The sequence below is a fragment of the Neopsephotus bourkii genome, unplaced genomic scaffold (assembly GCF_033783945.1).
Source record: "Neopsephotus bourkii isolate Nb327-2 ecotype Australia unplaced genomic scaffold, CSIRO-AGI_Nbou_v1 NB_567, whole genome shotgun sequence".
Lineage (NCBI taxonomy): Eukaryota > Metazoa > Chordata > Aves > Psittaciformes > Psittacidae > Neopsephotus > Neopsephotus bourkii.
The window spans coordinates 1,669,333-1,697,271 of record NW_026901068.1 but is presented as its reverse complement, the minus strand read 5'-3'; the positions used below and the strand labels follow the sequence as shown (position 1 = coordinate 1,697,271).

General features: G+C 41.4%; 1 protein-coding gene across 2 annotated transcripts; it reads left to right on the top strand.

The window, feature by feature from the left end:
- Nucleotides 1-150: 150 nt before the first annotated feature.
- NUDT4 (nudix hydrolase 4) lies at nucleotides 151-27,939 on the top strand. 2 transcript variants are annotated; one of them, XM_061351303.1, is made up of 5 exons: nucleotides 151-541; nucleotides 13,842-13,952; nucleotides 23,114-23,158; nucleotides 25,543-25,630; nucleotides 27,447-27,939. In XM_061351303.1, exons 1-5 carry the CDS (start codon nucleotides 443-445, stop codon nucleotides 27,647-27,649), a joined length of 546 nt encoding a protein of 181 aa, XP_061207287.1. In that variant the 5' UTR covers nucleotides 151-442; the 3' UTR covers nucleotides 27,650-27,939. The 2 variants fall into 2 exon arrangements, with proteins under 2 accessions (XP_061207287.1, XP_061207288.1); XM_061351304.1 differs by having other exon boundaries at nucleotides 155-541; nucleotides 25,546-25,630.

The window sequence follows — 27,939 nt, the reverse complement described above, 5'->3', positions numbered from 1 at the left end:
CGCCGCAGGAGCCGGTGCGGAGCCCCACCGGTGACTAAGCACGCTGACCGCTTCCCCGTGACCTGCCTTTCGCCCCACTCCCCGGGCCCGCCCGCCGCCTTGGCCGGCCCCGCCCGCTGCCGCGCCCGGCGCCTGCGCGGTGCGGCGCGGCGCGCGCGGGCGCAGGAATGTGTGTTACAGTTAAATAGTGGGCGCAGGGGCGGCCGCCGCGGCGGCTGAGAGGGGCGAGCCGGGCGGCGGGGGAGCCTCCATGGCGAGGCGCGGCTCCCGGGGCGGTGGTACGGTCCTGCTGTGACAGAAGCTTGGCAGCTGGGACCGGTCTTGTTCCTGCCCCACTCCTGAGCGGGGGGCCCGTGCCGGCGTCCCGGAGGCGCGGCAGCGCTCGGAGAGCGGAGCCGTGGCGGCGGCGGCGGCCGGGGACAGCCGGCGAGTCACCGCCTCTATGATGAAATTTAAGCCGAACCAGACGCGGACGTACGACCGGGAGGGCTACAAGAAGCGGGCGGCGTGTCTGTGCTTCCGCAGCGAGCGGGAGGACGAGGTGAGCCCGCCGCGCACGTGGGGGCGCCGGGACTGGCCCGGCCCGGGTCGGGCGGGGTTCCCGCTCCACCATCCCCCGCCGGTGCTGCCTCCCTTTGTCTGCCTGGGGGGCGCGGGCTCCTCCCGTGGGACACCTCACAGCACATAGTCGCGCTAGAGCTCTCGCCCGAGCCGCGGTAGGGAGCGGCTGTGCGGGATCCCTGCTCGCTGGGCCGGCGGGCTGCGGCGCCCACGCCGGGTCGAGCCGTACCGAGCCGGGTTGCGCGAAGCTGGCCGTGGGGCGGGGCAGGCGCGGCGACTCCGCGGCTCGCTTCTCGCCCACCATCTTGGGGCGGTGCGGCGCGGTGCGGTGCGGCGCGGCGAGCGCGGGCCCACGTGCGCGGCGCCCTCCTTTGTGCGCGCCGGGCGGCGCCCCTCGGGCTGAAGGGCGGGAAGGTGGCACCTGCGGCCGGGGCGGGATCGGACACCGGCTGCGACTCCTGTGTTATCCTTTGTGTGCCCATAACGCGCACAATATAGGCTCCTATGTAATGGCGCAGCGAGGACGAATCCCCTCACCGTACCTTAGTAGGGGTTAAGAAAATCCTTGCGTTTAGAAAACCTCATTTTCCCACCGGAAGAGTGAAATGGTGCTTAGAAATACTTTGTTCAGGGGCTGGAGGGGTTTGGCGTTCTGGTTTCGGTTGTACAGGCTAGCCCTCAGCCAGGGTTTTATGTTGCAGCAGAATCGGAGGTGGCAACAAAGTTGTCCTGTGTTCCTAGCCAAGGTCAATTGCACTGGCCGTTTTCTGCAAACTTTGCTGATGTCCTCATTGCACAATGCGTTTACAGACTATCCCAGCCTGGAAACATGCTGTTTTCCGTTTTCATTTTGTTGCTTAATAGCTATACAATAACTAAAATGGTTAGGGTTTGAGTTACATATGCGCACACACCCCTTTAGCTTCTTCCAGCAAATAGGTAGTGTCTATCTGAGCTGCCAATGTGGCAAACTTCTTTCTTAAACATCTGCTAAGCAATGTAACACAAAAGAGAGAGGCCTTGCCTCAAAACATGGACCCTTGGGTTTAGGCAAAAATGCTGTATGGTGTTCTGGTATATGCCATTCCCTCTGTGGTATAAATACAACCTTACAACCACACTGATCATGTTTTCCTAAGAGTGCCCAGCAGGAATCTTGCTAGTTTTTGCTATTGGTCTAGCTTATCTTTGGTTTCAGCAACACATCTGATACTTCAGTGTGCTTCTCCATTTATGTGTCTTAAGTAGATATTTTTGGATGCTATTCCAGTTTAAAATTCAAATGCCTGAGACGCTGTTATGGCTTTCTTGCACCAAACTGTAGTTGGAAGTTCATGGTTGGGGTCTCCGCTGTCAATAATTTTCATTCATTCTTCATTTCCTGCTGTGATTTCTTGTATTCTCTTTCAGTCTTGCATCCCAGCGAGACCACTGGCTGCTTCAAAAAATTGTTTGTGTGTAGGAGCACCTCTGAGGCTGAGGATGGTGGCAGTAGCTTTGCTGGGCTGAGTAAAAACAGTGGGTGCTGACACTTGTTATAGAGTCATAGAATAGTTAGGGTTAGAAAGGACCTCAAGATCATCTAGTTCTAACCCCCCTGCCATGGGCAGGGACACCTCACACTAAACCATGTCACCCAAGGCTTTCTCCAACCTGGCTTTGAACACTGCCAGGGATGGAGCATTCACAGCCTCCCTGGGCAGCCCATTCCAGTGCCTCACCGCCCTTACAGTAAAGAACTTCTTCCTTATATCCAATCTAAACTTACCCTGTTTAAGTTTGAGCCCTGTTGCCCTGGAGCACTTTCTGGTGTTGTGGCAGGAGTACCTATATGGCTAGTATCAGGCTGGGCTTTGGCACTGTGCAAGTAGGCACACTTGAGGATGAAATGAATGGGATAACACCAGGGCAGATTTGGGACATAGATTAAGGTGAGGAAGCAGTTAAAATCGTTTTCTGATAAGCTATTTCCAGAAAAGCAGTGGCAATATCCTGAGCTTGCTGAGCTGTTTCCCAAGTGCTAGCTCCATCTATCTCAAGGCAGAACCTATTCATTAGACGTTTGATGCCTAACTACTGTTTGTGATTAGCTTGTAGCACCAGCCACATTCCCTGAATTGGCATGATTCTGTTCTTGAAACCTGTTGTCTTAATAAGTTTCTATGTTGGTCTACGTCAGACTCCATGTGAATGTCTTCAGTGTTTCTTTTCCAATTCTTTAGATATTTGTACCATTGATTTTCAGCTGACCTACATCTCCAGGGATCTTTTAAATGCAGGGAGTTGTCTGCTGTGAAGGAGCACAAAGGGAATATCTGGGTGACTGGAAGAAGAGGAGAACAGTGAACTCCTGTAGAAGCTAACTTTTTATTATTTGCAGATAGTGTCTCTGAGACTCTCAACAGATCATGTTCTACTTTTCAGCTGAAGCTGATTAGTTTCAATCTGGAGGAATGAGTATCTGCAGCAATCTTATGATACAAATCTTAGAATTAACCTGTCTTCCTACTTCATTCTGACTTTCTGAAAGGTCACTCCATATCTGGTTGTGCTTGTGCTTTAGCTTTTTTTTCTCCTTTGCACTTGGCTTTCTGACATCTCTAGGAATTTCATCTGTAGCAGTCATTCCTTTCTTAGCATTTTTTTTTATGGAATTGGAGTCTTACAGCCTCATCTCCTAAAACCAGTTTTCTCTTACTCTGTCATGGCAGCTCTTTCATTTCCTTCAGTTTGACAGCCATATTTTTTGAATGTGGGCAGAAATTGTAGATGGAAAGTTGTAGATGGAATCTCACTGTGTTGTTTAAAAAGTTACTAACACTTCTCCAGCTGTACTAGAAGAAAAAACTGTGATAGGACATGTCTTTTTCATGAGTGTGAGGCTATCGTGTAGTCATCTTGTGATTAGTGGGGTGTTTAAGCCTCTACTTGTTCCCACCTTGTGAACTTTGAATTTGTACCAGGACTAGCATCCTGGGCATTAGATTTGCAATATGTTCGTCTTAAGCAACTGTGATCCTTGTTCTGCAACTTCAGCATGAAATTGTCTGTTAATACCATGGCTTACAGACACTGCATCTCAATTTGGAGACTTACAAATTTCAGTTACAGCTTTTTGTGCTTGCAACCAATGAAAATCATGCCAGTCACTGAAACATTTAATATCTCTATTGCTAATCATTATCTAGGGAAATCTGTATGTTGTGGCTTCTTAGTTTGTTTCCTATCTCTGTTGTAATTCTCACTCCACTTTTATGGCCTTGTTGAAGCCAGTGTTACAGCTGAACTTTATGGACTGTGAAGCAACGTGAAAAAGACTGTAGTATCAAAGGATGTTTCTGGTAAAACCATATTGTATTTCCATTCGTTTTCTGTTCACTCTTTCTCTTAATTTGAAGCACAGGTGGGCTCTAGAATACCGCAAGGCAAAATTCAGTCTGGTGGTCCCTGCAACCAGTTTGAAATACAGCCTTTGAAATCCTGCTCTGCAGCTATCGCACCCTGTCCAATTACGCTTACCAGCAGTCTTTGCTGCCAGACTTAAAATTGTTGAGTCAGGTCTCTTGGGTGTTACGGTCTGGAAGCTGGGCTTGCCTGCCGTCTTGCAACCTGTCAAAAGCTTCTGCTTTGTCTTGAGAGCTGGTGTTGCAGGCGAAAGCATCTACTTGTGAGATGACTGATGATTGTCCAGATGCACCACAGCAGAAATCCTCCCTTCCTTTTTCATTATCTTCAGGTGACTCAATATAGGCTGATATAGTGCTGTGTAGCAGTTTTTGGTCTAGAATTAGTAGCCTTCATGTGACTGTAATATTGTATGATTTAAACATAATAAAAAAATCTTGGAGGAACCCCAAATAGACAGTGTGGCCAACAGCTTTGGAATTTGGGTTTTATCTAGTGTTTTAGAAGATCTCTTAGACTATTATCATCAAAGTGTTGCTTGTTTTGGTCTCTGTATGTTGTTGCTTGGGCTGAAGAGAGGGCAAGATGGCTGAATAAGAGTTTTAAGTGCTGGCTCTTTGTATTCGTAATGGAAATGAAGCAGTAATTGCAGGCACTGTCTGTTTGGAAAAAAAAATCTGGAAATGAAGCAGGAAAAATCCCATGCAAAATGAAACAAGGCTGTGTGGCATGAAATGTGTGGGGGCTGCAGGCTCTTTCTTTGAACAAGCAGGAAACTGTTAGGCCTGTGCAAAAGCTGATGGTATTCAGCAGCCTGGGATGGGCTGGTGGACTTGTATATGAGGACATACAAGTCTCTCTTGAGCAACTAGATGTGGATGGAAGCTTTAGGATAAGCCTACAGAACCTCTGTCAGTCTGTGAGGAACGACTGCTTCTGTGGGTTGGAATTGCTTATGCATTCTGCAGAAACTGGTTTTACGTAAAATGCTGCTCTCCTAGGGTCTGGGCAGAGGATAGGCAAGGAAATTCCTGCCTCTCAAAGCAGAGAATGAGGCATTTAAAGCAGGAAAAGCAAATAGTAATAAACATATTTGTATTCATTTGGGTAACTAAAACAATTTTAAAAGCTAGTTTAATTTTTCTTCCATCAGCTACATATTGTACCAGTAAATGAGCAGTTATTTTTAAATACCTTGAATATAAAACTTGAGTGTGTTCTAATGATTTTGCAGTTGAATATGGCATTGAAAGCCCTACTTTAGTGTTCAGCCAGCAGTTGCTACTGGCAGATCTAACAGAATAGCTTCATACACAAAAAGAAGTCTTGAAGCTTTTCGGTTTTTAATTTTGTCATTTTTGTTGTTACACAACAAGCCTCGTACAAGAGTTGAAAATAGATGGGTTTTTTTGTTACTATTGAGACAGTAGTGAGGGTAACTGTACTGCCACATGCTTCTGAGAAATGTGGATTTGTGGTTTTCCCTGTAGCACAGCATACACTTGCATGAGAATTGCTGCTCGTAACTTTGAATTAAAAATTGTTGGCTACTAGTATTGTATCTCCTTTTTGGTCTGATTTAGAGAATTTTATTGCTTGGGCTGTAGAATATCAAGATTTAAGAAACGCTTTTGTAAGAACCACCTTGTTCTGGTGGTTGCTTTCATTGTTTTAAAAAATTGTAGGGTTTTTCAGTTTTGTATGGCTGTTGCTTTATGTTAGCAGTGGTTTTAAGAAGGGTAGTGCAGTAAAAATGTTATTCCTATTTGCATTGGTCCAAACCATTTGAAAACCAGAAAGACCTGTTGTAATGCAACCTGATATATAAAACCAGGGCCCAGAAGTGTCACCTGGCTACCCTGGCAAAATGGGGTATTCTAGGAATTGTAAATAAACTTGTGTAGTGATGAAAGATCATCCATGCTTGACTGAGAATTTGCCATGTGGTTTCTCTCTCCTTCAGTGTAAGCTCTCGATTATAAGCACAGATAATGTGTGCCTTCAGATATAATTTGGAGTGTAACCATTGCACCATATTTAAGGCTGCCGGGTTCTCCAAAGCTATATATGGGCTGATTCAGGTTACTTAGCTTGCTCTGTGATTGCCTAATAGAATATAGGCATATTTTAAAATACCAGAGAATGCATGTTTCAATACAGACTTTAGGTCCACTGTGTTTTTTAATTGTTCTGTCTTATGTCTCTGCCCTGCTAAACATACAGGAGTATAATCAAATATTAGGTTGCTGTGGTAGGGTTTATATGAGGTAACAAACTTATAAAACAAGTGCCGTGTTTATCTATAGAAGTAGGGATAACAGCTTTCTGCAGACATATGCAATATGCATCTTGCTTTCATGTTGGGATCTTTTTCGACAAACTGCTGCTGCTTGCCAGCAGCAGAAGCCTGCAAGTTCAGCAAAGCCATAGGAATTCAGCTGTCCACCACACCAGGAAGCTTCATTCTTCACTCATGGCTTTTCAGTATCTGAAATCAGTCAACCATAAGATGGTTTATATTGTGAAGTCCTGATTATTTTTTTCCGGTACCTATGGTATTCCTTGTCTGTGCCATACAAATGTGTTTAATGGGGTGGATAGTTACCTAAAATGGGTTGAGGGGAGAAGGAAATATGGCTCTACCTGTCTTAACATCAGGCTAAGGTGTCCTGCAACAAAACATACTGTGTTTTGCCCCATATAGAGATGCTGTATTTTTGAGCTAGTAATATTTATGTTTAGGTAGTTGAGAGAATACCCTTTATAGCTTACTTGCACCATCTTAGGTTTACTTTGAGGATTTGAATGGGTTGTTAAGTTTCTGTTTGAATTGTCCCAGTTAACTCTGTGGTGATCAAAACTTCCAAGTCACCAGTTTCTGTAAAATAGCAAAGTAGCAGGCTTTTTCAGAAATATGTACACCTATATGCAGATATGTCTAGCTAGGATTTGAAGCCCCATTTTCTGAAACATCTTCTGCAGGTATGTGAGTTCCCAGACCACAGGTTGTTATGTAGCTTTTCCAGTATTGTTTGTAGAACACTTAAAAAGCTGACTTGGTGCTTAAGTACTTCAGTGGGATCAGCCCTATAAACATGAATATTTTAAAACAAATTCTGTCGTGAAAGTTATGTTTGTTTGTTTTCCCAAGTATCTTAAAGGCAAAAAAGGCTAACAGGGAATTGGTGCTTGTCAAGGAGTAACCATGTCATGCCTTTACCTCCAGCTGAAAAGTTCTCAAAGACTTGGCACACTTGTTTCTGACAAGTGCTTGGAAATTGATCTCTTAGTAAAAGAGATTACGTTGCTGAGTAACTGGTAAAGCCCAGTTCTCCTGCTCAAGATTAGGCCATGGTTTAAAGTTAAAAGTGAATTTTAGGTCTTCTACTGCCTTCTGTGTTTTCTTTCTTGGTCTGTATTGACAAGCATAAGGGAAGAAGAACATACTGTGAAGTGGACTGGGGAGCTGATCGAGCATGAAAAGTAAAACTTCCTTTATAGACACTGGGCAGGGGGTTTCTTGTTTGTTTGCAGGATATTTTGCAGCCAGGAATCTCCTTTTGCCATATGGCTGGGTGGAAGACCCACACCCTTCACTGCATCATGAGACCTGTCACATCTGATTGTCCAAGTCGTACTAAAGCTTATGGGGAGATCTGATGTTACAGGTGACTTGAGTACTTGCTGAGGTGAGGAAATGTGATCTGACTGATGTGCCATAGTAGTATAGTGCTGTCTGTTCCTGATGATACAAACACTTTAGTTGAAGAACAAAACAAAGTACTTTAAATAGCCAGAGGAAGGTACTTGGATTCTGCATCACTATAACATGTTAGCCAAACATGTGAATTTCAGGTGAAATAAGATGTGTATAACAATAAAATTTTAATTTCAAGTTAAAGTCCAACTGCTGAAAAAGGCTGATGTTTTTCTCTCTATTGATATATTGCCTTAAAATTGGGAGATCTCAAAGGAAAAATAGTTTCCAGATCTCATTTTGAATTATTATCAAAATGTATGTATATATTTACCATTCATCTTCAGAATGCTGATAAAGTTGCACTGATTTGATGTCCAAGCATCATGCTGCTGCTTTAGAAAGTGATCTTTATTTAAAGCTGGGAGGATATTTCAGATGCTGCAGTATATTATGTAGAACCAAGTTTTCTGGGTTGATTTCAAGATGCTGTGTGCAAGTTAATATACGTTAGGATTAACGTACTGCTGGCTATGCGTTTCTCTGCTGCTCTGCCAGTTTCTGTTCATTGAGACTAAATCTTCTTTTCACTTCCCTCATAGCTGAGGACTCCTTTTCACTCTGTTGTCTGTGAAGTACTTTGTTAAAGGTTCTTGAATTGGCCTGGGCTGATCTGAAATTGGGTAGCTGCAGTCATGCTTTTCTGCCTCAGTTTGTATGGTGCTGACCCTTGTATGGCTCTGTACTGCTCGTTGAGCATGTGCAGGCTGGAAACTAGGCTTTCATGGTACAAGCTAATTTTCAGCCAGATTAGCATCCTAAACTCATTGTGCCAGTGTAAGGGAGAAAGTAAAGATGTTGCAGCCTTGACTTTAATTAGCTTTAAAATGCTGTTAAATCTGACCCCAAGGATCTTTACTACTCCGCAATAACTGTGTGCGTATTGCATCTCCAGGTTAAAGTTATTTTGCAAATGGTTGCAGTAAAGAATGAGGACTGTCAGCAATCACCCAAGAATATTTTCAGGAAGGTAGAAGTATGTTTCTTACTGACTGCTACCTGTCTGGCATTGCAAGTTGTAAACTCTATTGCATTCTTCCACTTTCTGGAGTTGAAAAGAGAGACAATGACATTGTAGGACAAGGATACCCCAGTAACCTATAGGGGAACTGAGAAGCTATTTCAGAACTACTGAAATGAGGGAATGATTCATAAAATAGCAGAAAGCATTTGATAAAGGAAATCTCTTTACTACAGTAGCATGCTGACATGTGCTCTCTAATTGGAGATGTGTGCTTTTGCCTAGGAATTCATACAGTGAATCCTGGAAATACAATCCAGGGTTTGTAAGAGGTGGTTTTTCTTGCTCCTCAGTAAATCTCCATTGTAGCATTCAGAGTTGTTTCCTAGTACTTTTAAGGAAGCTCCTGAGCTGAAAACAATTGGAGGTTGGAAGTGTTGTGGAGTAATATTTTCTACTTGTCATCTTCCCTGAGCATCTGCTTATGGCCGTTTTTAAACAAAACATGGGGCTTGACTGACTGTTTCAGCTGTATTTGGATTAAACCAGCTTTATGATCCTCTCAGGTGCTTGTAGCTTTGGCAGAACAGCCGTTTAGGCTGAAGTTCCCATCCTGATTGTGCTAGGCTATACTATATTAACTCCCATCAGTGTGGATCCTGGGCTTTGGTTGGCTTTTTTTTTTTCTTTCCTGAGTAGGATTGGATGTTTTCCTTACTGTTTCCTGATGCCTGTGACAACATTCAGTACATCTGTTATCTCTAACAGCATTTTGACACTGTTTTGTACCTGAGAGGTACCTTTTGCTTCCTTTACAATCTTTCCTATAACTCAGACTAGTACACCTGAGCAACACAGTGTTCTTGGCAACTGAACCACGCATGCTTGGTGGTCTTTTGGAGGTGAGAGGTTGATTCCCTTCCTCTTGAAAGTTGTTCCTTTTAACTGCCAGTTCTACTATAAAAAAGGCAAACTTGGCTATCTCCATCAGGTAATTGAAACAGTAAGTTGGACATAGCTAGTGGACTAGGGGGAATGATGACAGAAGAAAATGGGGTGTGCAGTGGGGAAGAGAGGAATAGATGTGATTCGGCTGGGAGAGTAGAGCTTAAAGATGTGTAATGACAAATTTTTGTGGAATTGGAATGGTGTATTTCCAACTGTAAGTTAGTTTTTCCTTGCAAGTTATATATCTGCTATAGAAAAATACCTTGCAGCTGCTTATAGTAGCTTCTGCTGCTGTTGTGTCATTCAAATTGTGGATGACTACTCTGAAATCAAAAGAATCCAGCTGTGGGCATTTGTTTTGTGTAGCAAGGTTCAACCTTAGCCTTGGTTTTTTCTTTTCAGCATAACCTGTGTTTTAATACAATTATTTTGGTAAGCTGCAATGCCCTACAATTAAGGAAGATAGAAAACAATGATATTTTTGTATAACGTTAAGCCATTTTCTACCTTTTGAGTGCTTGATATGTTGAGAAAAAAATGATACAGAGAGGAATAACTTGTGGTTATAATTTATATTACTCTGAGCTGTTGCCATTTTAGTCTTCTGGAATACATGGCAGCTAACTGTTTCACAAGTTTCTTTTGACTTGAGAACGATAAACAGGCCAAAACTTTGGCATCTTTCTCTAGAAATGTCTAGTTGTTTGTCTTCAGGTTTGGCATTTATAGTGAGCAAGTCCCATGGTGCCATGTGCTCTGTAATTACCTTTGGGTTCTTGGTTAACCACGTCTTGGTTAAGCATATCGATAGCTGCTTATTACAAGTAGGCTGGCTAACAGCTTCCCTTCCTCACTGCACTCAAAAGGTCATTGCTATTCCGGGAATTGAAAACAAGGTAAAAACTTGGCTAGTAAGACTTAGTGGAAGAATTTTTCTTCTCTTAGCTGAATTCTGCAGCTTTGATTCCTCGGTTGGCAATATTATGGAAATAATAGCTTTACCTTAGTCTTTGAAGTAAGATGAACTTCACAGTATAACTAGGCAAGCAGATTCAATGCCATTACTGTGTACTTTGGAAATCTTTTGAACAGGAATCATCAAGAGTAAGGTGTTTTCAGAGACATGATCACGAGCAAGTAATGCAACACAAATCTCATTCCTTTCTCTGCATTCAAAGATACAGGCACAGATTTCTCTGCATGGGAAGTCCTTCCATTGGTCTGAGCCTAATGAGGTTATGATGTAAAATTTGGTGTGCATAGGTCAGAAAACATGTAGGTGTATGAGATTTTGCAGCCTTGCTTTTCTGTTGAGTACTTAATTTGTGTGAACATGAACATCCTCAGAAAAGATTGGGTGTCCAGGCAACCTAGTTCTCTCTTCTCCTGGTTTCATTATCTTGTATTAAAAGAAGGTGAATTGCTGGCTTTTTGCTGTTGATTTTGCACCTCTGTGGCATATGAGTGCACTGTCAACTAACCATAGCTTTTTGGTGTCCTTATTTTTAAGTGATATTTACAGCCTAGTTATTCAGGTAATGTGAGATGTCTTTTCTCACTGCTTAGAGATGGAAACACCTGAAAATTACATCCACTACATGGAATAATGAACAACACAACAAAACAAAAAAAAAATGCTATTTAGTGCAAGATTGCTTGCTACCATAACTCAAAGAATCTGTGTGGAATGCTGTTCAGCTGTACCACAGAGTCTTCTAACTGCTAGCTATTGGTTCTTGGCTCTTATAGAAACTGGTTACCACTGAGTACATTTTTGCTGGCACACCCAGTGATGGATGCCTCATGCCCTTGTGGCTTCAAATCTTAATCTTACTGAGTGGAAGAAATTGTGCACCTGAAAGTCTTGGGGATATACCTTAGTATGGTCCCTTGTATTCGGCCTGTAAAAGCAGTGGGGTTACAGGAGAATAAAGCATAGAGGGAAAGATGCTTAAGAAATTGCTTTAGTTCCAGGGTTAGTAGAGATTTGGGTAGCTGCCAAAATGAGCTTCCAAGCTGTAATGCTTGGAAGCTTATCTTACGTAAAGCCCATCGACCAGAGCTGATCTATTTTAATGTGTATTGTTTCTGCTTCTTAAAAGGGTAATTTAAAGCTAACAGATATATAAACCCAGCTCAATAGACTATTGATCAGGTTAGCAGTAGTCTCTACTATATATATAGGAAGGCATAAAAAAATTCCTGGCTTTATGGTACATGGCCAGAACCAGCAACCCGATTTATCCCTTAGTAGTAATTAAGAATTTTATGTTTAGCCTTAACTAAACAATGAATGCTGATTAAAACCATTCTGCTAAGCTGGGAATGATTTCATGTGATGTAATCATCCTTTTGTTCATCATTGTTGCTGGCATCCACATGACTGCAGTGAGTGTTAGTTTCATCAGCAGAAAATAATGTGTAATGCTGATGTCTGGGATCCCACAAGTGAATTCATAACTTGAGTTTTACAACTGCTGTTTAAGAGCTGCTGAGGTGGTGGTTCTTTGTAGTGATATAGATCCACCTATGTTTCAAAAACTTTCTTTACATCTAGTAAAGCTGCGTACCTTCTGGGAACGCATTAATCTTCTGTTAATGTCAAAGGATCCTAGGAAACTAAAGCCTTTGGCTGTAAAGATCAAGTTGAGATGCATTTGTGTCTGACCTTGCTGCCTTTACTGACTTATTCTAGGGTTTTTAGATAACTGAAAAAGTATTTATGTTGACTGGAGATGTGAACATTTAAATCATAGGCTAAAAACTATTCTGTGCTAAATGAGGGCTCTGCTGTGTTCCTTATTTGTTGTAGGAAAAATCTGGGGGAAAAGAACAGAGAGGAGAATCCTAATCCTAATAGTGTTACTCTCTTACAGTGGACAGTAATGCTAACCTTGACTGCAAATAAAATAAACAACAAATAAAGAAGATATGTTGGATAAGACTCTGCTAGCTGCACACTCATTGTTGCATTCACAAAACCATGCAGTCATCTTAATTAACACTCCCAGTTCCTGTAGGTGAACTTACATTGCATTTCTATGAATGCCAAAAGGATGTAGTGTAAGTGTTAAGCATTTCTCTGTTGCTCTCATCAAGGAATTGTTTTCCTGCTTAACCCAGGAGAGGATGAGTTTAAAGATCATAAAGTTTGGTGAAGACTAGCCTGTCACTTCAGCCATTTGACACTAGTCAATACTTTAACCTTTAGACTGAGGTTCTTGTTGCTGGTCTTTAACTGCTATTAAAGATTTGAGCACTGACCCTGGCCTTTGCCTCTCCACAGTTGTCATTTGACTTCAGAGTAGGGCTTATGTAAGTATTGCCTAGGACATGAAGCATGTTACTACACAGATGATTATGTCTCACTTACCAGGATGGCTCTCTGATACAAGTTAAGCTGTTTATTTCCATGTAGTCCTGAATCAAGATCTATTTTTTTGTCAACTTCTACAGCAGATTACTCCAAATATGAGGTATCCTGTTTTTTTGGACTGGAGGCTAAAATCATCTTGGCTCTGAATATTATGAGGGACAGGCCCTATAGACAGTGGGTTTTAAATTGGTATATATCAATGATCTGTCCAGATTACAGTCAAATTAGGTGACATTAAAGTGTTTTGGGGAAGAAAGTTACTAAATCTAGAAATAATTTAAAATTGAGTGTGTGGTGGCTTTTCCTCTTACAGAAATGTTAGAAGAAACCAAATTGGACAAGGCCAATTAAGTACTCTCCTTATAATATAGTTATGCAGTACTGGAAGTGTACCATAATAACATAACACTTCAGTAACTGAAAAGAAGCTTGTTTAACTTCTGTGTGATGAAAATGTCTGAATTTTCATGCTTCACGGTCTATATGACCCTAGGACTTACTCAGTAATGGAGAATAATGCTGTTAGATTTCTGTTGTACATCTTCATTCCTGAGTGTATTGTACTGTGTGTTTTTCACAGTGTCTAAGCATCTGATGAAAGCGTTTGTGTAAGGAGAGTACAATGACATCATCTTGACTTGATTGTATTAAAAAGACTGGGTTTTAATAATTTCACTTTTTTTTTCCTACTTCTTGCAACTCCTGGTTGCCTGTTTTGTTTGATTTCTAAATCAAATCTGGCTAGGTGAATGAGTGCGTTGCTGGAAAAATAGACAGTACCAGTATTCCTGACTCGTGAGCTATATTTAACGGTCATTTGCTATTATTTATAGGTGCTGTTGGTAAGCAGTAGCCGATACCCAGATCAGTGGATTGTACCAGGAGGAGGAATGGAACCAGAAGAAGAACCAGGGGGAGCAGCTGTCAGAGAGGTGTATGAAGAGGTAACAGTAAAACTGAAATCCAGCTTCTTGCTGCTATCTTCATAGCGGAACCAAGATGAGAGAGGGAATTCTACCTCCTTTGTCCAGGATTTGACTGAGATGTCTATGTTTTTGAATTTCAAAGAGCTGCAGTGTGTGTTACAATTGGGGTACAATGTGGTGAGGTGAACTAATTAGCTTGCTTCCCAGCATGCTTTCATTTCATAGCTAAATTTCTGTCTGCCTTTATAAACACTTACTGGAAGTGGAACTGTGACTTTATGCCAAATGACATATTATAGTAGTGTAGCATTTCTGTGTTTGTGCAGAAAACATTTGACTCACAGCTCTTCTGGAACAGACTGAAGGTGAACTAACCATTAATGTGTAGCTACATAAGAAAGAAAGAAACAGACCTTTGAGAAGGTTCCAAACCAAATGGATTTGAAACTGATCTATCTGAGCAGTTGAGAACTCAACAATAAAAATGCCATGTTAAGTATATTTAAGGCTGTTTATGTATCAAGAAAGCACCATAGGTATAGTCTGCCTTTGTATCTCTGCCCCTACCTGTAGGCAAAACAGAGCTTGAAGTCTTAATGAGTTGGTGCAGTTTCCCACTCTAGTATAGCACTTAAATTTCAAATTCAGACATTTGGGGTTTAACTCGCTATTTATTTTTCCTGGGCAAACTGTTAAATGTCACTTCAGTATCTAAGCCAGGACTGTTAGATAAAACAAAACTTCAAGAGAAATCAGTCATTTGACTTAGCTAGAAATTATGCAGTGCATAAGCAACCACTGATTAACTTTTAATGCTTTATAGCATACTTCTTAAATAGAAGGTGTAAGGTTTTGAAGAAAGCGGATGCATCCTGACAAGTGAGTGAACTACAGGATTGCTGCTAGTCTTAAACAGTTTTCTTGTCCCAGTTTGACCACTGCTATTCACAAAACACATTAATATTGTTGCTAATTAGTACGTATAATATGTTTTGTTGTTGTTTTTTTTTCATTAGCTGTGCTGTGTAGTAGTTTAGCTTTGCTTAGCCTTAAGGCTGGTTCTGCTGGGTTGTAGGAGCTTGGAACTTGATATAGATCAACTTGTACCAAATGCTGCCTGCTATTTGGTGTCAAAATGAGATCTTCTGTGAACTGTGTTTGTAACCCTCCTCCACTCTTACACAGGGAGCGGATTAGTTCAGTATTCAATGCTCTTGGCAGCCTTCATGCAGCAAGGTTTAAGTATAAATAAGCCATACTGATACAAAGTTATTCCAGACTTTTCTGACTGTCCAGTTTTGCTGGAGGAGCCAATTTCAAGCTGTGCAAGACATACTCAAATTAAGTGCTTGTGTGTTTGTAAAAGTAAAGGAGGCAGCCAGCCACAAGGTGGTCTAAGGAGCAAAGGTACAGATTTCTAGGAATGAGTCAGCAAAGATTTAGGCTTCTAGGTGATAGCACCTCTGGGGAAAGTCCTGGTATTCCCCATTGTCACTTGTTGATGGGTGGGATTAAAAAGCACAGTCACTGGCTCAGTGTTCTTGTGAGCACTGGTAGTTTTAATTGTTGATCTGACCTAAGGCACAGTCCAAGATGAGGGATTGTAAAATCTCATCTCCATGTCAAACTAGAGCTGACTGAACTGTAGTCATACGTTTGGGGTTCTTTCTCTTTCATGGTGAAGAATGATGATCTCAAAGGGAGCTGTCTGCAGTTAGTATGTCACAAAAGCTGCTGGGTGTTTGACTATTGGAAGTTGCTTGAGTGGTCTAGCTTCTCAGTGTGCAGGGAATGCAGTGCTACGCACAAAGCTCTGCCTGACTTCATAGCAAAACAGTATACCAGTGAGAGTTGTGATCTGGGGGCCGATAACTAGTTTTCTGCTTCTCATGGTTATTCCCTGGGAATATCCTGAGGAACATTACCAAGTCCTGGCTGTAGCTCTGCTTGCAGATTTCTGCAGTGCATGGGTCATGGGTGCTGGAGAAGGTTAAGCTAAGGAATTGGTACAGAATATTACTGGATGATATGTCATGTAGTATAAACTTAGTATAAATTTCTCTGCTAATGTAAAAGCCCAATTGGAGTGCACACACTGCCCAGACTCTGTGAGCTTCTCTAGTTCATACACATACCAAAATGTTGGTTACTTCTGAATGATCTTTTTCCCTTTGGGTGTGCTTTCACATCAGCAGGCAAAAAAAAAGGCAAATCGGAAAAAGCGAAATAGGAGTGAGTACCTGCTGTGATGATGTGAAGAGGTTCTTCCATGGCTCAGTTTTGTTCTTGCCCTCACTTTTTATCTCAGGGCAGAGCAAGATTTTCTCACACATCATGGTGGTTCTGGTCAAGAACTGCATTATTCAGCAACTCTAGGCTGTTTTGAGTCCTGAAGACGCAGGCCAGCCTCCTTCACTTGTACAAAGCTCTTTTGATCCATGTTTTATTTAAGTGTTATCACACAAAATTAATCTTAAAATCAGTTACATATAAACACATGGTTTAGGCAAATGCTTTTAATACCTTTCAGTGTGTTGTATGTTAAGCTGGTCTGTAGCTGCTTAGAATATGTGTTGTCATCAGGATTTCAGTAAGAGGCTACATGTTGTAAATGACTCAAAGTGCCAACATCATCAGTGCTTAGATACCACAAGAGAATCTGCTTCTAAAGGTAGAGGAGAACCCAGCAGAGTTCTTGAGTGGTGCTAGCACAGGGGTGTTTTGCTCAGAAGGTAAACCAATTTTTATTCACTTGTACTACAGTAGCTGTGCTTTTTGGGTATATTTTTTATGATGCTCTGGAGTAAGACACGAACTGCCAGCCATGTTCAGTTCTGAGCTGGGCTTGCAAATACATGAAGAGTTGTTGAAGGCTAGGGGCTTTAATAAGGAGAAGTCATTTGGTGGCACTTGTTCTACAGCCTCAGAGTTTCTAGGGTTTGATAACTGGTGTAGCTGATAAGTGTTAAAAGCTTACGCTTTAAAGTAAAATATTCTTAAGTTATAGGCTGAATCTTGTGTGCTGCCACAAGATTGCAAAGCACCGCTTTTAAAGAAAAGCCAGAGCAGTATTCAGGGGTTTGATCTGAGTCATGGAAATTCATACTAACCTTTCTAGAGATGGATGTCCTTTCTATTTTTAAACTAAGGTCAATGTCACCTGGCAAGCTGGTTACAGTACAGTGAACTGCTGAGTTTTGTGAATGAATAAACTTCAAAGGAGGCACACTGTGGCACTGGCTTGAACTGTTTCCTCAGTATTGGGTCATGCACAAACTAAGCATTGGTTTATATTAGTCTATTAAAATGGAAGAATTGGTAGTGGGAGTTACAATGGCATTTCTTAATGGTAGGCATGCTAACAGCTCAAAGTGTGTACCCCTCTGGCTCTAAATATCCCTCACTTTCCCACCAGCAGTAGTGTATTTAAAGTCTTTGTTTTAAAACCCAAACAAACATCTTTGTAGTGAGATCTGTCTGCACTGCAGTTGTTCTGTAGTTCTCCTGTGTGGCACCACAATATAATTTTTAGTTTTGCTCATGCTAGTGATCTGATTTTTAGCCTCTACTAAATATTTACTATGTTTCATGTAAATATGCCTGCCATTTCACAGGCTATAGCAATTCAGATAACCTGTCAAGCTCCTCAGGTACAGTAAGTTTCTACGAACCTGAAAGTAGAATTCCAAAATGAAGTTACAGTGTAAAGCAATCCCAGCAAGGTATTAAACCTCGTCTAAATGAGGAGCTGCTCTGTTAATGATTTTGGAGCTTAGTCTGTAATTGCATAGTGTGAAAGATGGAAATAAAAGTTGTTTGTACATGCGGTGTTCAAAGAGAAATATGATACAAATAATAAGGGTGGCAAGCTGATGATGTCCAGCCTCTTAAATGGAAGGAGCACCCTCCCACTGCCTTTCCTTTCTCCATCTCGCAAAAAAACCTGAGCCTCTTGCTTTGAACTTACTAATGTACTGAAATGCCTACCAGAAAATACACAACTTCTCCCAGACCTGCATAAATACAGCTTCTGAGAAGAAGAGGCCGATCCTGAAGGGTGGGTGACCCACAACAGTGGAAATGGCAGTAATACTATCTAAGACCTCCTGCAGGAAATAGAGGAATCTGCTCCAGTAAGCATCTAGTATCTGAAAAATGATAGGGCGTTACAGACTAGGACTAGGTAGGTAGATACTTCAGAAAGTAAAGAAAACACCATTTCAGCTGAAAGATTGGGGCAGGTACAGTGAAACCCTTTGGGATTTAGAAGAGTTTGAACGAAGGGGCAGGAATAGCCTTGCCTTGTGCCTTCAGAAGCGTAGCCATTAAAGTACTATCCAACAGATTGCACAGTTAAAAATAACACAAATCCGTCAGATTTTAAGGAACTCTCTGCTCCGGTAGACTGTTAGCATAAGAATTAAACTGCAGCATGACTCTTGCTCCATCTACAGGAAGCAAACAGCAAGTGACTGCACATCTGAGGCTGCAGTACGCCTAGAGCTGCGAACAGTGAATCACCTCCAGGGCAGAATGGGATGAAGTGGACGGTTTTCCCTCTTTTGGCTGGACTTAGACTAATACTAAAATATATGCATAAATTAAGATTTGAGACCTTATCTACATAGTACTCATAGACTTCCTTAGCAAATCATTCTGGGAGGTGTAGCACTTAATTCAAGAGGTTGTATGTCAAAAGAAATGCCTGGGATATTTCAGGCTTTTCTCGCACAGTTTAGACTTACACACTTCTGGTAGCCTATACAATTCTGTTTAAAGAATCATATTTTAACAGCCATGGATACGTAAAGGCCAAAGGAAGAAAGCTGTTAGAGACAAAGTGGTTCCAAGTCTAGAACATAGTGTATTGAATGTATATAGAAGCTTACAACTGGGAAGGTAGGAACGTTATAGGTAACCTAAGGAAAAAGCCAAATCATTTCTTGGTCCTCTAGCACTTAACTTTGACACATTTTAAAGGAAGATAGAGTACAGGGATGTTGTCCGGGAAGCTAGGGACCAGGTTAGCAAAGCTAAGGCCCAGTTAGAATTAAACTTGGCTAGGGATATTAAGGGTAACAGGAAGGGATTCTACAGGTACATAGCAAATAAAAAACAGACTAGGGAGAACGTAGGCCCCCTCAGGAAGCTCTCAGGTGAACTGGCTACACAGGATTTGGAGAAGGCTGAGGTTCTGAATGACTTCTTTACCTCTGTCTTCAATGGCAAAGGCTCTGACCACACCACCCAAGTCTTGGAAGGCAGATGCAGGGACTGTGAGAATGAAGACCTGAGGCCCACTGTAGGAGAGGGTCTGGTTCGAGACCATCTTAAAAACCTGAACGTGCACAAGTCCATGGGACCTGATGAAATCCATCCGTGGGTCCTGAAGGAGCTGGCAAATGAAGTTGCTGAGCCACTGGCCATCATATTTGAAAAATCATGGCAGTCAGGTGAAGTTCCTGATGACTGGAGAAAGGGAAATATAACCCTCATTTTCCAGAAGGGGAAAATGGATGACCCAGGGAATTACAGACCAGTCAGTCTCACCTCTGTGCCTGGCAAAATCTTGGAGCAGAGTCTCCTGGAAGGCATGCTAAGGCACATGAAAAACAACAAGGTGCTTGGTGACAGCCAGCATGGCTTCACTAAGGGGAAATCCTGCCTGACCAGTCTGGTGGCCTTCTATGATGGGGCTGCAGAACTGATGGACAGGGGTAAAGCAGTTGATGTCATCTACCTGAACTTGTGTAAAGCGTTCGACACTGTCCCACAGGACATCCTTGTCTCTAGATTAGAGAGACACCAATTTGTTGAAGGACCACTGTGTGGATAAAGAACTGGCTGGATGGCCGCACACAAAGAGTTGTGGTCAATGGCTCAATGTCCGGCTGGAGACCAGTAACGAGTGGTGTCCCTCAGGGATCAGTGTTGGGACCGGTCTTGTTCAACATCTTTGTTGCTGACATGGACAGTGGGATTGAGTGCGCCCTCAGCAAGTTTGCCGATGACACCAAGCTGTGTGGTTCGGTTGATACGCTGGAGGGAAGGAATGCCATCCAGAGGGACCTTGACACGCTTGTGAGGTGGGCTGATGCCAACCTCATGAAGTTTAACCATGCCAAGTGCAAGGTCCTACACCTGGGTCGGAGCAATCCCAGGCACAGCTACAGGCTGGGCAGAGAAGAGATTCAGAGCAGCCCTGCGGAGAAGGACTTGGGGGTGCTGGTCAATGAGAAAATGAACATGAGCCGTCTTTAGTGTGCACTTGCATCCCAGAAAGCCAACCGTATCCTGGGCTGCATCAAAAGGAGCGTGACCAGCAGGTCGAAGGAGGTGATCCTGCCCCTCTACTCTGCTCTCATGAGACCTCACCTGGAGTATTGTGTGCAGTTCTGGTGTCCTCAACATAAAAAGGGCATGGATCTGTTGGAACAAGTCCAGAGGAGGGCCACGAGAATGATCAGGGGACTGGAGCACCTCCCATATGAAGACAGGCTGAGAAAGTTGGGGCTGTTCAGCCTGGAGAAGAGAAGGCTGCGAGACCTCATAGCAGCCTTCCAGTATCTGAAGGGGGCCTATAGGGATGCTGGGGATGGACTCTTCATTAGGGACTGTAGTGATAGGACAAGGGGTAATGGGTTAAAACTTAAACAGGGGAAGTTTAGTTTGGATATAAGGAGGAAATTCTTTCCTGTTAGGGTGGTGAGGCACTGGAATGGGTTGCCCAGGGAGGTTGTGAATGCTGCATCCCTGGCAGTGTTCAAGGCCAGGTTGGACGAGGCCTTGGGTGGCATGATTTAGTGTGAGGTGTCCTTGCCCATGGCAGGGGGGTTGTAAGTTGATGATCTTAAGGTCCTTTCCAACCCTAACTGTTCTATGATTCTGTGAACTTGGAGGAAATATTTTTGTTAAGCAAAAGCACTTTAAAAAAATTGCTGTCAAGTTGATGATACTTTTTAAACTATTAAGATGATTCAGTTGAATATATTGCTTTCAGAGGAAATTCATGACACTAATTACCACTGTTTTGTGCCTTTAGGGTATAGTGGTTTTCAAAAGGTGCTACTCTGCAGGAATGATGCTACATTTTGGAAGCGCCTATCTTTGCCTAGAGAGTAACAACTCATCAGAGACAGTAATCACATTTACATAGTAACATGTGGTGCATAAAAGCTTCATTATAAGTGTTGGGAAGTTTTTACACTTAACGTAATGGAGTGCTTCTAATTGTTTCATTCAGAATTACTCAGCTAATTGTATTTCTTTAAACCACTGGTTTGCTTGGAGAGAGAATAGAGATGCTTTTAAGTAAATTCCACTTAGAGCAACATCACACATCATAACTGTGGAGTACCAGTGAGTTAAAAGAAACTTTTCTATGAAAGCTATTCAGTATTAGTAAACATACCTGGCTGTGGTGTTTATGCCGTGTGTTGGTTATCAGTTGAATGTCAGACTCCCACTTAGCGGTTCAGACAAGCCATCCTGCATCTACTGATGGTGAGATTTTTGCCCTTCAACAGTCCTGTTGCTCATAGACCTGCCTTTAAGATATCTTTGTAATGTAAGGCATTGTCTAGGACTGCTTAGTTACAAAATCTTAAAAGCTTTCTCAAACTGGGGGGAAGTAAGTTTTTTTTTCTCTCCCTCTGTATCATAGTCCCTTTAGAGCAATTCCTTGTACTTGGAAAACCTTTTCTTAAGGTTTGCGAAACCTACAGAGCCTGTAATGGGCTCTGTCAGGCTGAAAAGCCACATATTTATTGAGTGCCTGTTATGGCATAGCTGACCTTTTCAGACCAAAATAAGGATCTGCCTCTTTCATAATTAATATACTGCTTAATCACTTATCCAGCCCATCCAGTTATGTGTTTCAACTTATGAGCTCTGACAGGTATCTCTGTCGTCACAGCAAACAACCAGAAGAATATTGTTTTTAGTTTTGCAGTAACTTTAGGTCTAGCTCTTGTTCTGGATAAGCAAAATGCCTGTTGAGTTGCACAGGCTGTGATCCTACTTCCTTCATCAAAACTGCTTAATAAATAACCCCAGCCATATACTTGCTTTAAAAAGACACAGAAAGCGTTCACTTGTAAGATCTTTGGTTAGAGTTATTGCTAAAGCCTGCCCAGTTGTCTGTCAGAGTTATTGATTAAAACATAATTGATCCATATGGTCCTTTATATAAAGAGGTCAGTAACCTTCTTTGGTTAATGCTGGAAACAAAGACTGAAAGGCAGAAAATGTCATCTTGGTGCTAAGCCCTATTTTAAATATGGGTTATACAACAGGACAAATAAAATCTGAATGTGGCTTTCTCTACCAGTAGACTACACGTGCTTTTAGGTTTCAAGCATATGGATGGACCAGGCTTTGTTTAGAATAAATGGATGATCCAAAACTGATTCTGTCGGAACAGGCATTAAATATTATTTTGGGGAGTGGAAGGGGGGTAAACCCCTACAGTCTCAGTAGAATGTAACAACTACCTTTACTGTGCTGATTAAAATCACAAAGCACAGGCTGATATACGTAAGGGTTGTTTTTAAAAAAGTTGGTGTAAAACTCTGAATTTAGATTGTTTTGTAGTGTTACTAACTAGAATAATAATCCAAACTGTTGGTAGAGAATTGGGGATGAAAATAAGGATTTAAGCTTACATACCAAAAACTCCACTTTTGTATGAAAACTAGGGTACATGAAGTTATTATACTGCAAGATCCACCCAGTAACCTACAGTTTAATTTGTTACTGTCTTTGAAGACTGGAGTTAAGTTTGTCCATAAAATAGTAACAGGGTTTTTAATGATTCCTTCTCTAGATTTGTTATTGTACTACTTTAAATTCTGTCTTGTCCTATCTGCTTCCCTGGATTATTTCAGTATTGGGTGTCATTTATCTCTTTAATAAAATATAGTACACAAAGAACATGGTAAGTAAAACAGTGTTTTGGTCTGGATGGTAAACTTTAAAGATTTATGCATTCTTTAATCCATTCATTAGGACAAGCTTTTGTGCTCTAAAACATAAGACCCCAGAAGCAATGCACACTGTCTTAATTAAAACTTAGGTTAAATAACCCTAACAAGGAGGAGTATGCTGATGTAGGAGGCTGTAACTGATACTTTAGGTTTTGAAATGAAAAGCACATGTTAACACCTTTTCTTGTTTTATAGGCTGGAGTAAAGGGAAAGCTGGGCAGACTGCTTGGAGTATTTGAGGTGAGCTATTTCTTTTATCTATTAAAAACAATGCTTTTGTGGTTTGTTTGGAGGGTGGTTTTTGTGAGCTTTGATAAACTACAACATCGGGCTTGGGTTCTTAAGTATTACCTGCTTACAATTTTGCCATGCTGCTGGAAATGCCACATCAGACAGGTTATGTGATTTGCAAAGATTTGAATAGGAAGATTTCAAAGTACTTTGAACTTCCCTGGAAAGATTGGATCAGTACTGAGACAACTTCTAGAAGCTTAAAAAAAAAATAATGAAGCCAACATTAAAAGGTGTAGGATGTCTGAAATAGCACACGTGCATTTTGGGGGCACTGTTTTGGCTTTTCCTCTCTGATTAGATTTTGCCAAAGTTACTTGTCAACTTTCACACACCTAAATTGATGGAGTCATTATGCTGTGTATGAAGTATTTCATTATGACTTTGACTCACTAAAAAAACTAAGGCTTTGGATAACATAAATATGACCTTTAGCAACAGTATGTGCTTCAAAGCTTGTATTCTGAAGTATAAACATCAGATGCTGAGCTACTGATGGTATGAGGATGTGTTAGACATACTTCTCTTTCACTGTTGGTGTTGCCACCTTCTGCTCAGGTTCTAGACAGGAGTAGATGATAGAAATGTAGGTATGAGTCTTCAGATCAACTGTGTTGTGCTATATGATGGGTGAAAGTCCCTTAGTCCAGCAGTTAGGTATGAATCTTGACAGTTCAATTATAAAACCAACTTTCAGAGGCAGTGTATTCCCAATAGGGATTTCCTGTGTGAAAAATGACTTAGTCATGTATTGACTATTCAGTACAGTGCTAAAGGTGTTCCCATTGTGAAGTATGGAGGCCATATTTGTAGTTAGTAGTACTTGCCCTTTTTCTGATTTGTTTTGGGTTTATGAGTTCACCTGGATGCTCCTATACATTCAAATGTGTCTGTGTTAACTCTGCTGGTTAGTCTGCAGAAGTATTCTGTATTTTCTAGCTCAGATCAAAATGAGACGGGATACCTATCATCTTGTTACCTTAAAACAGGCTGCAAGGGATGACAATGCTTTGATAATTAAGCTGTATGTTCTGAAGCCATCTACTGCTGTCTAGACCACAGGAGAGAAAAATCTAAGTGGCGTTTTTCTAGGTTATTTCTAACTTAAATCAAGGCCCTACTTCAGTTTCACAGCACAGCCCCACAAGCAGTTAATAGTACCACGGAAGGGGCCACATATTGCAACCTGGGGATGGAACTAAGAGAAAGATGGGAATGACATTGCTGCTGAGTCTTCATATTCCAGAAGTACAGCCAGAAAGGGTACATGTTATAAATGTATTTACTCCATTTACTCTATTTACACTTGACAAAGAACTGTCTTGGAGTATTTTTTTTATTTCCTAGTAAAGAGCAACAGTTTAAAACTATATTAAGTGTAGTGAAACGGAGTTAAGTAGGAATGGTTATTGGCACAAGGATAAAACCATTTGTAAGGGGAGCTAGGGCATAACATCTCTTGGTTCTTAATATAGTTGTAATCGTAGATGATCCCGAGTTTTCTAGGAGCTCAGCCCTTTTCCAAGGGGCAGTGTGGTTTGGTTAGTCAGGTTGCACCTTTCACAGTGCGCTGCTAGCCCGCTTTGGAGCAAGCAGGGAGTAATGTCTAGGCAGACCTCAGGTGGGCTGACTGTGGCACAGTGACCCTGCCCTGAGCAGGCTGCCTCTGTCAGGCTCTTTATTTGACTTGCCTTGTTCAAAACAGTGTGCTTTCTGAATAGTTGGTTAGTGCTGCAAACGTGGCAAATCTGACGAGTGAACAGATGGTAATGATTTGTGTGTTTGTCATGATTGCAAACATAGGCCATTCAATTTGCCTCGCTTGCCGAGTGAAACTTTATAGCTACCACTGTGTAGATGATCTAGCCACATGATGCAGCAGTTCCATCCTGCAAAGGTTTTTTTCATAACCTGTTATTTAGGAACATGAGTTGTGGAAACTGTTTTAGCAAATGCACTAAACTGGGGGTAATATGCAACATACCTAAAAGATAAGTAATGGGCAGTACTAATGGACAATATTAAACTGGATGACCAAGAACATAGTTTAGTCACAACTTTACGATCTTCAAATTTGCTTGGACTGGTTTAGGTTTGTTGGTTTCTGGGTAGTGGTTAGATCAGTAAAATAAAATAGTCGTTTCAAATAAAACTTGGGGTTTCCCATCCTCCTGGGCTTACTCAGTGCAGATGTTCTTCTAGTGAAAATAAGAATCAGGTTTCACTGCCAAGTGTCCTTCAGAGGTGAGTCATTGCTGATCTTACAGTTGTGGTAAGTCTGAAAGTTATTTTTTTCTTACTGAGAATTAAAACATCTACTTCTAACATTCAAGCAGAACCAGGATCGGAAGCACAGGACATACGTTTATGTTCTTACGGTGACAGAAATACTGGAAGACTGGGAGGATTCAGTTAATATAGGTAAACGCATTCTCTGTCCTCATGTGATATGCTTCAAATGTATTAAGCAGCCTTCATTTTTCATTCTCTGAAGCAGTTTATATCATTCTGGGAGAACACTAATTCTGTTCTATAAACTGAAATTACTGCAAATTGTGATGCTGTTCTTCTACGCTTTTGTACACATATAGCTAGGGCTGCTTCCAGCCTAGTGTTACTCTTACAATAACTAGGGTATTCCAAGTATCATGATGGAATAAACTTCATTAGTAGTTGCTGATACAGCTCTTTATTTTTTTAAGGCCAAATATTATACTCATTATTTTTTCCTTATAAAGTAGAATATTTTGCTGCCTGATGCTCCAGGGTGGTTTTTAAAATGTCTTTGGAAAAATGAAAGAGAAATCCTTGGAAATTTTTGGTGATGTTCTTCTTCCCCTGAGTCCTTGGGGCAGAGGGGGAGATCACTGGTACTCACTTTCACCATAGCCTAACTTTACAGTAAAGATAGTGCTGACCTTGAGGTATCTGTTCTTCTATATATACATACATATAATATGTATATGACATACAGATACCACTGTCACGCAATTTAGTTAGATTAACATCCTTTGTGATGTATAGCTCCACCATGTTGAAGGTAAAGATTCTAGAAGCTTGCTTCATTCAGTGTGTTGGTCCAGCTGAAGTTTTAGTAAACCAAGAATTGGTATCAAAAAATTACATGCTACCTTGTCTAGTTATGCTTTGGCTGTTTCAGGAGGTGTTTACATTCATAAGCCTGGCACCATTGGTCTGTCAGTGGCTGGCATTGAACTAAGGGTAGCTTCAGAACTGCCCAGTTTCAGGTGGCGAGAGAATGGTTTGGTTACAATACTATCAAGCTGTTGGAGTGCACCCTTATTTGCATGTCAGTTTCCCTATATAGTAACACTGATGATCAGTCCATTGTTTAAAAGGATCAGTATCAGCAGGAATGGAATTGTTTTAAGGGGGTTTTATACCTGGAGCTGTATTGGGCCTGTGAGGCCAGTTCTGGTCTGTTCCTGCTACTGCTGGCTTCCTTCTGGGGAGTTGCCACTGGCAATGGATGAATGGCCCTAGTGGGGCCACATACCTTGGTCTTAAATAAGTGGTTTATAGGTGTCGTAATATCAAGCATAGTACCTATAACACTGTAAAATCAAATGAAAAAATAGTTAATACCATTTTCAACAATATTATCCTTTGCCTTGTCTAAGTGTTTTCAGAGGCCTTTAATTTTAGAGGGCTGACTTGTATAAGAAAGATGGTCTTAAGTCTTATCTTAGTAAGATAGTCTTACGACTAATCTAAACATCTCTAGTATAAGGTATGTTACTTTTAAAACATATGGCTAACCTGAGTAACTCCACACATGGATATGTTTTGATTATAGAATGCTGCTTTCTATATCAGACCAAGCAATTCTTCTGTAACTTCATGCATGCATGTTCATTCTTCAGACTGGTTTTCTGATCAGCATGGCAATGTGGGAGAGCAGTAATAAGTCAAGTAAATAATAACATCATTTTCTGTAAGGACTTGGATGTAGCTTTTGGAGCATATGAACAGTCATATGAGCTTCTGCGCAGTATCTGCTTCAGAAGTGATCTGAAAGGCTTTAATATTAACTGCATTTCAGTAAGCTTGAGTGAATTGCTTGTGTTCCTTCAAGGTCTTTTCATGCTTATCTTTTGCCTGACAACTTGAACTTCTGAAGTAGGAGAAATGAGAGAAAGTGAATTATCAGATAGCAGCAAATGGTGCTGTTACAGATCTGTAACGCTGTTTTTCTTTGTGGATTATACTCATTCAGGAAGGAAAAGAGAATGGTTTAAAGTAGAAGATGCCATCAAGGTCCTCCAGTGTCACAAGCCTGTTCACGCAGAGTACTTGGAAAAACTGAAACTGAGCTGTTCACCCACTAATGGAAACTCTGTGGTTCCCCCTCTTCCAGATAATAACTCCTTATACGTCACTTCTGCACAGACTTCTGGGTTGCCCTCTACTGTGAGATAAACATTTGGATTACCTTTTTATTCATGTCATCACAAGGGGAGACATCTGTGATCACATGTAGGCATCTGTATAACTGTCAATTCTAAGTGAAATATGTGAATGTGTCTTTATGTCAGATTTATTTGAACATGGTTTTCCTTTTTAACAATGTAGAAGAGTATCTCAGCAAACCAAAGCCATACAAGGGTTTATTTTTTTTTAAGATGCCTTAATAGGCCATTTTTTCTTTTTAAAGAAACTTGGGTATATAAATTTCCATATCTTCTAAAATAAAATGTGCATCTCAGTGG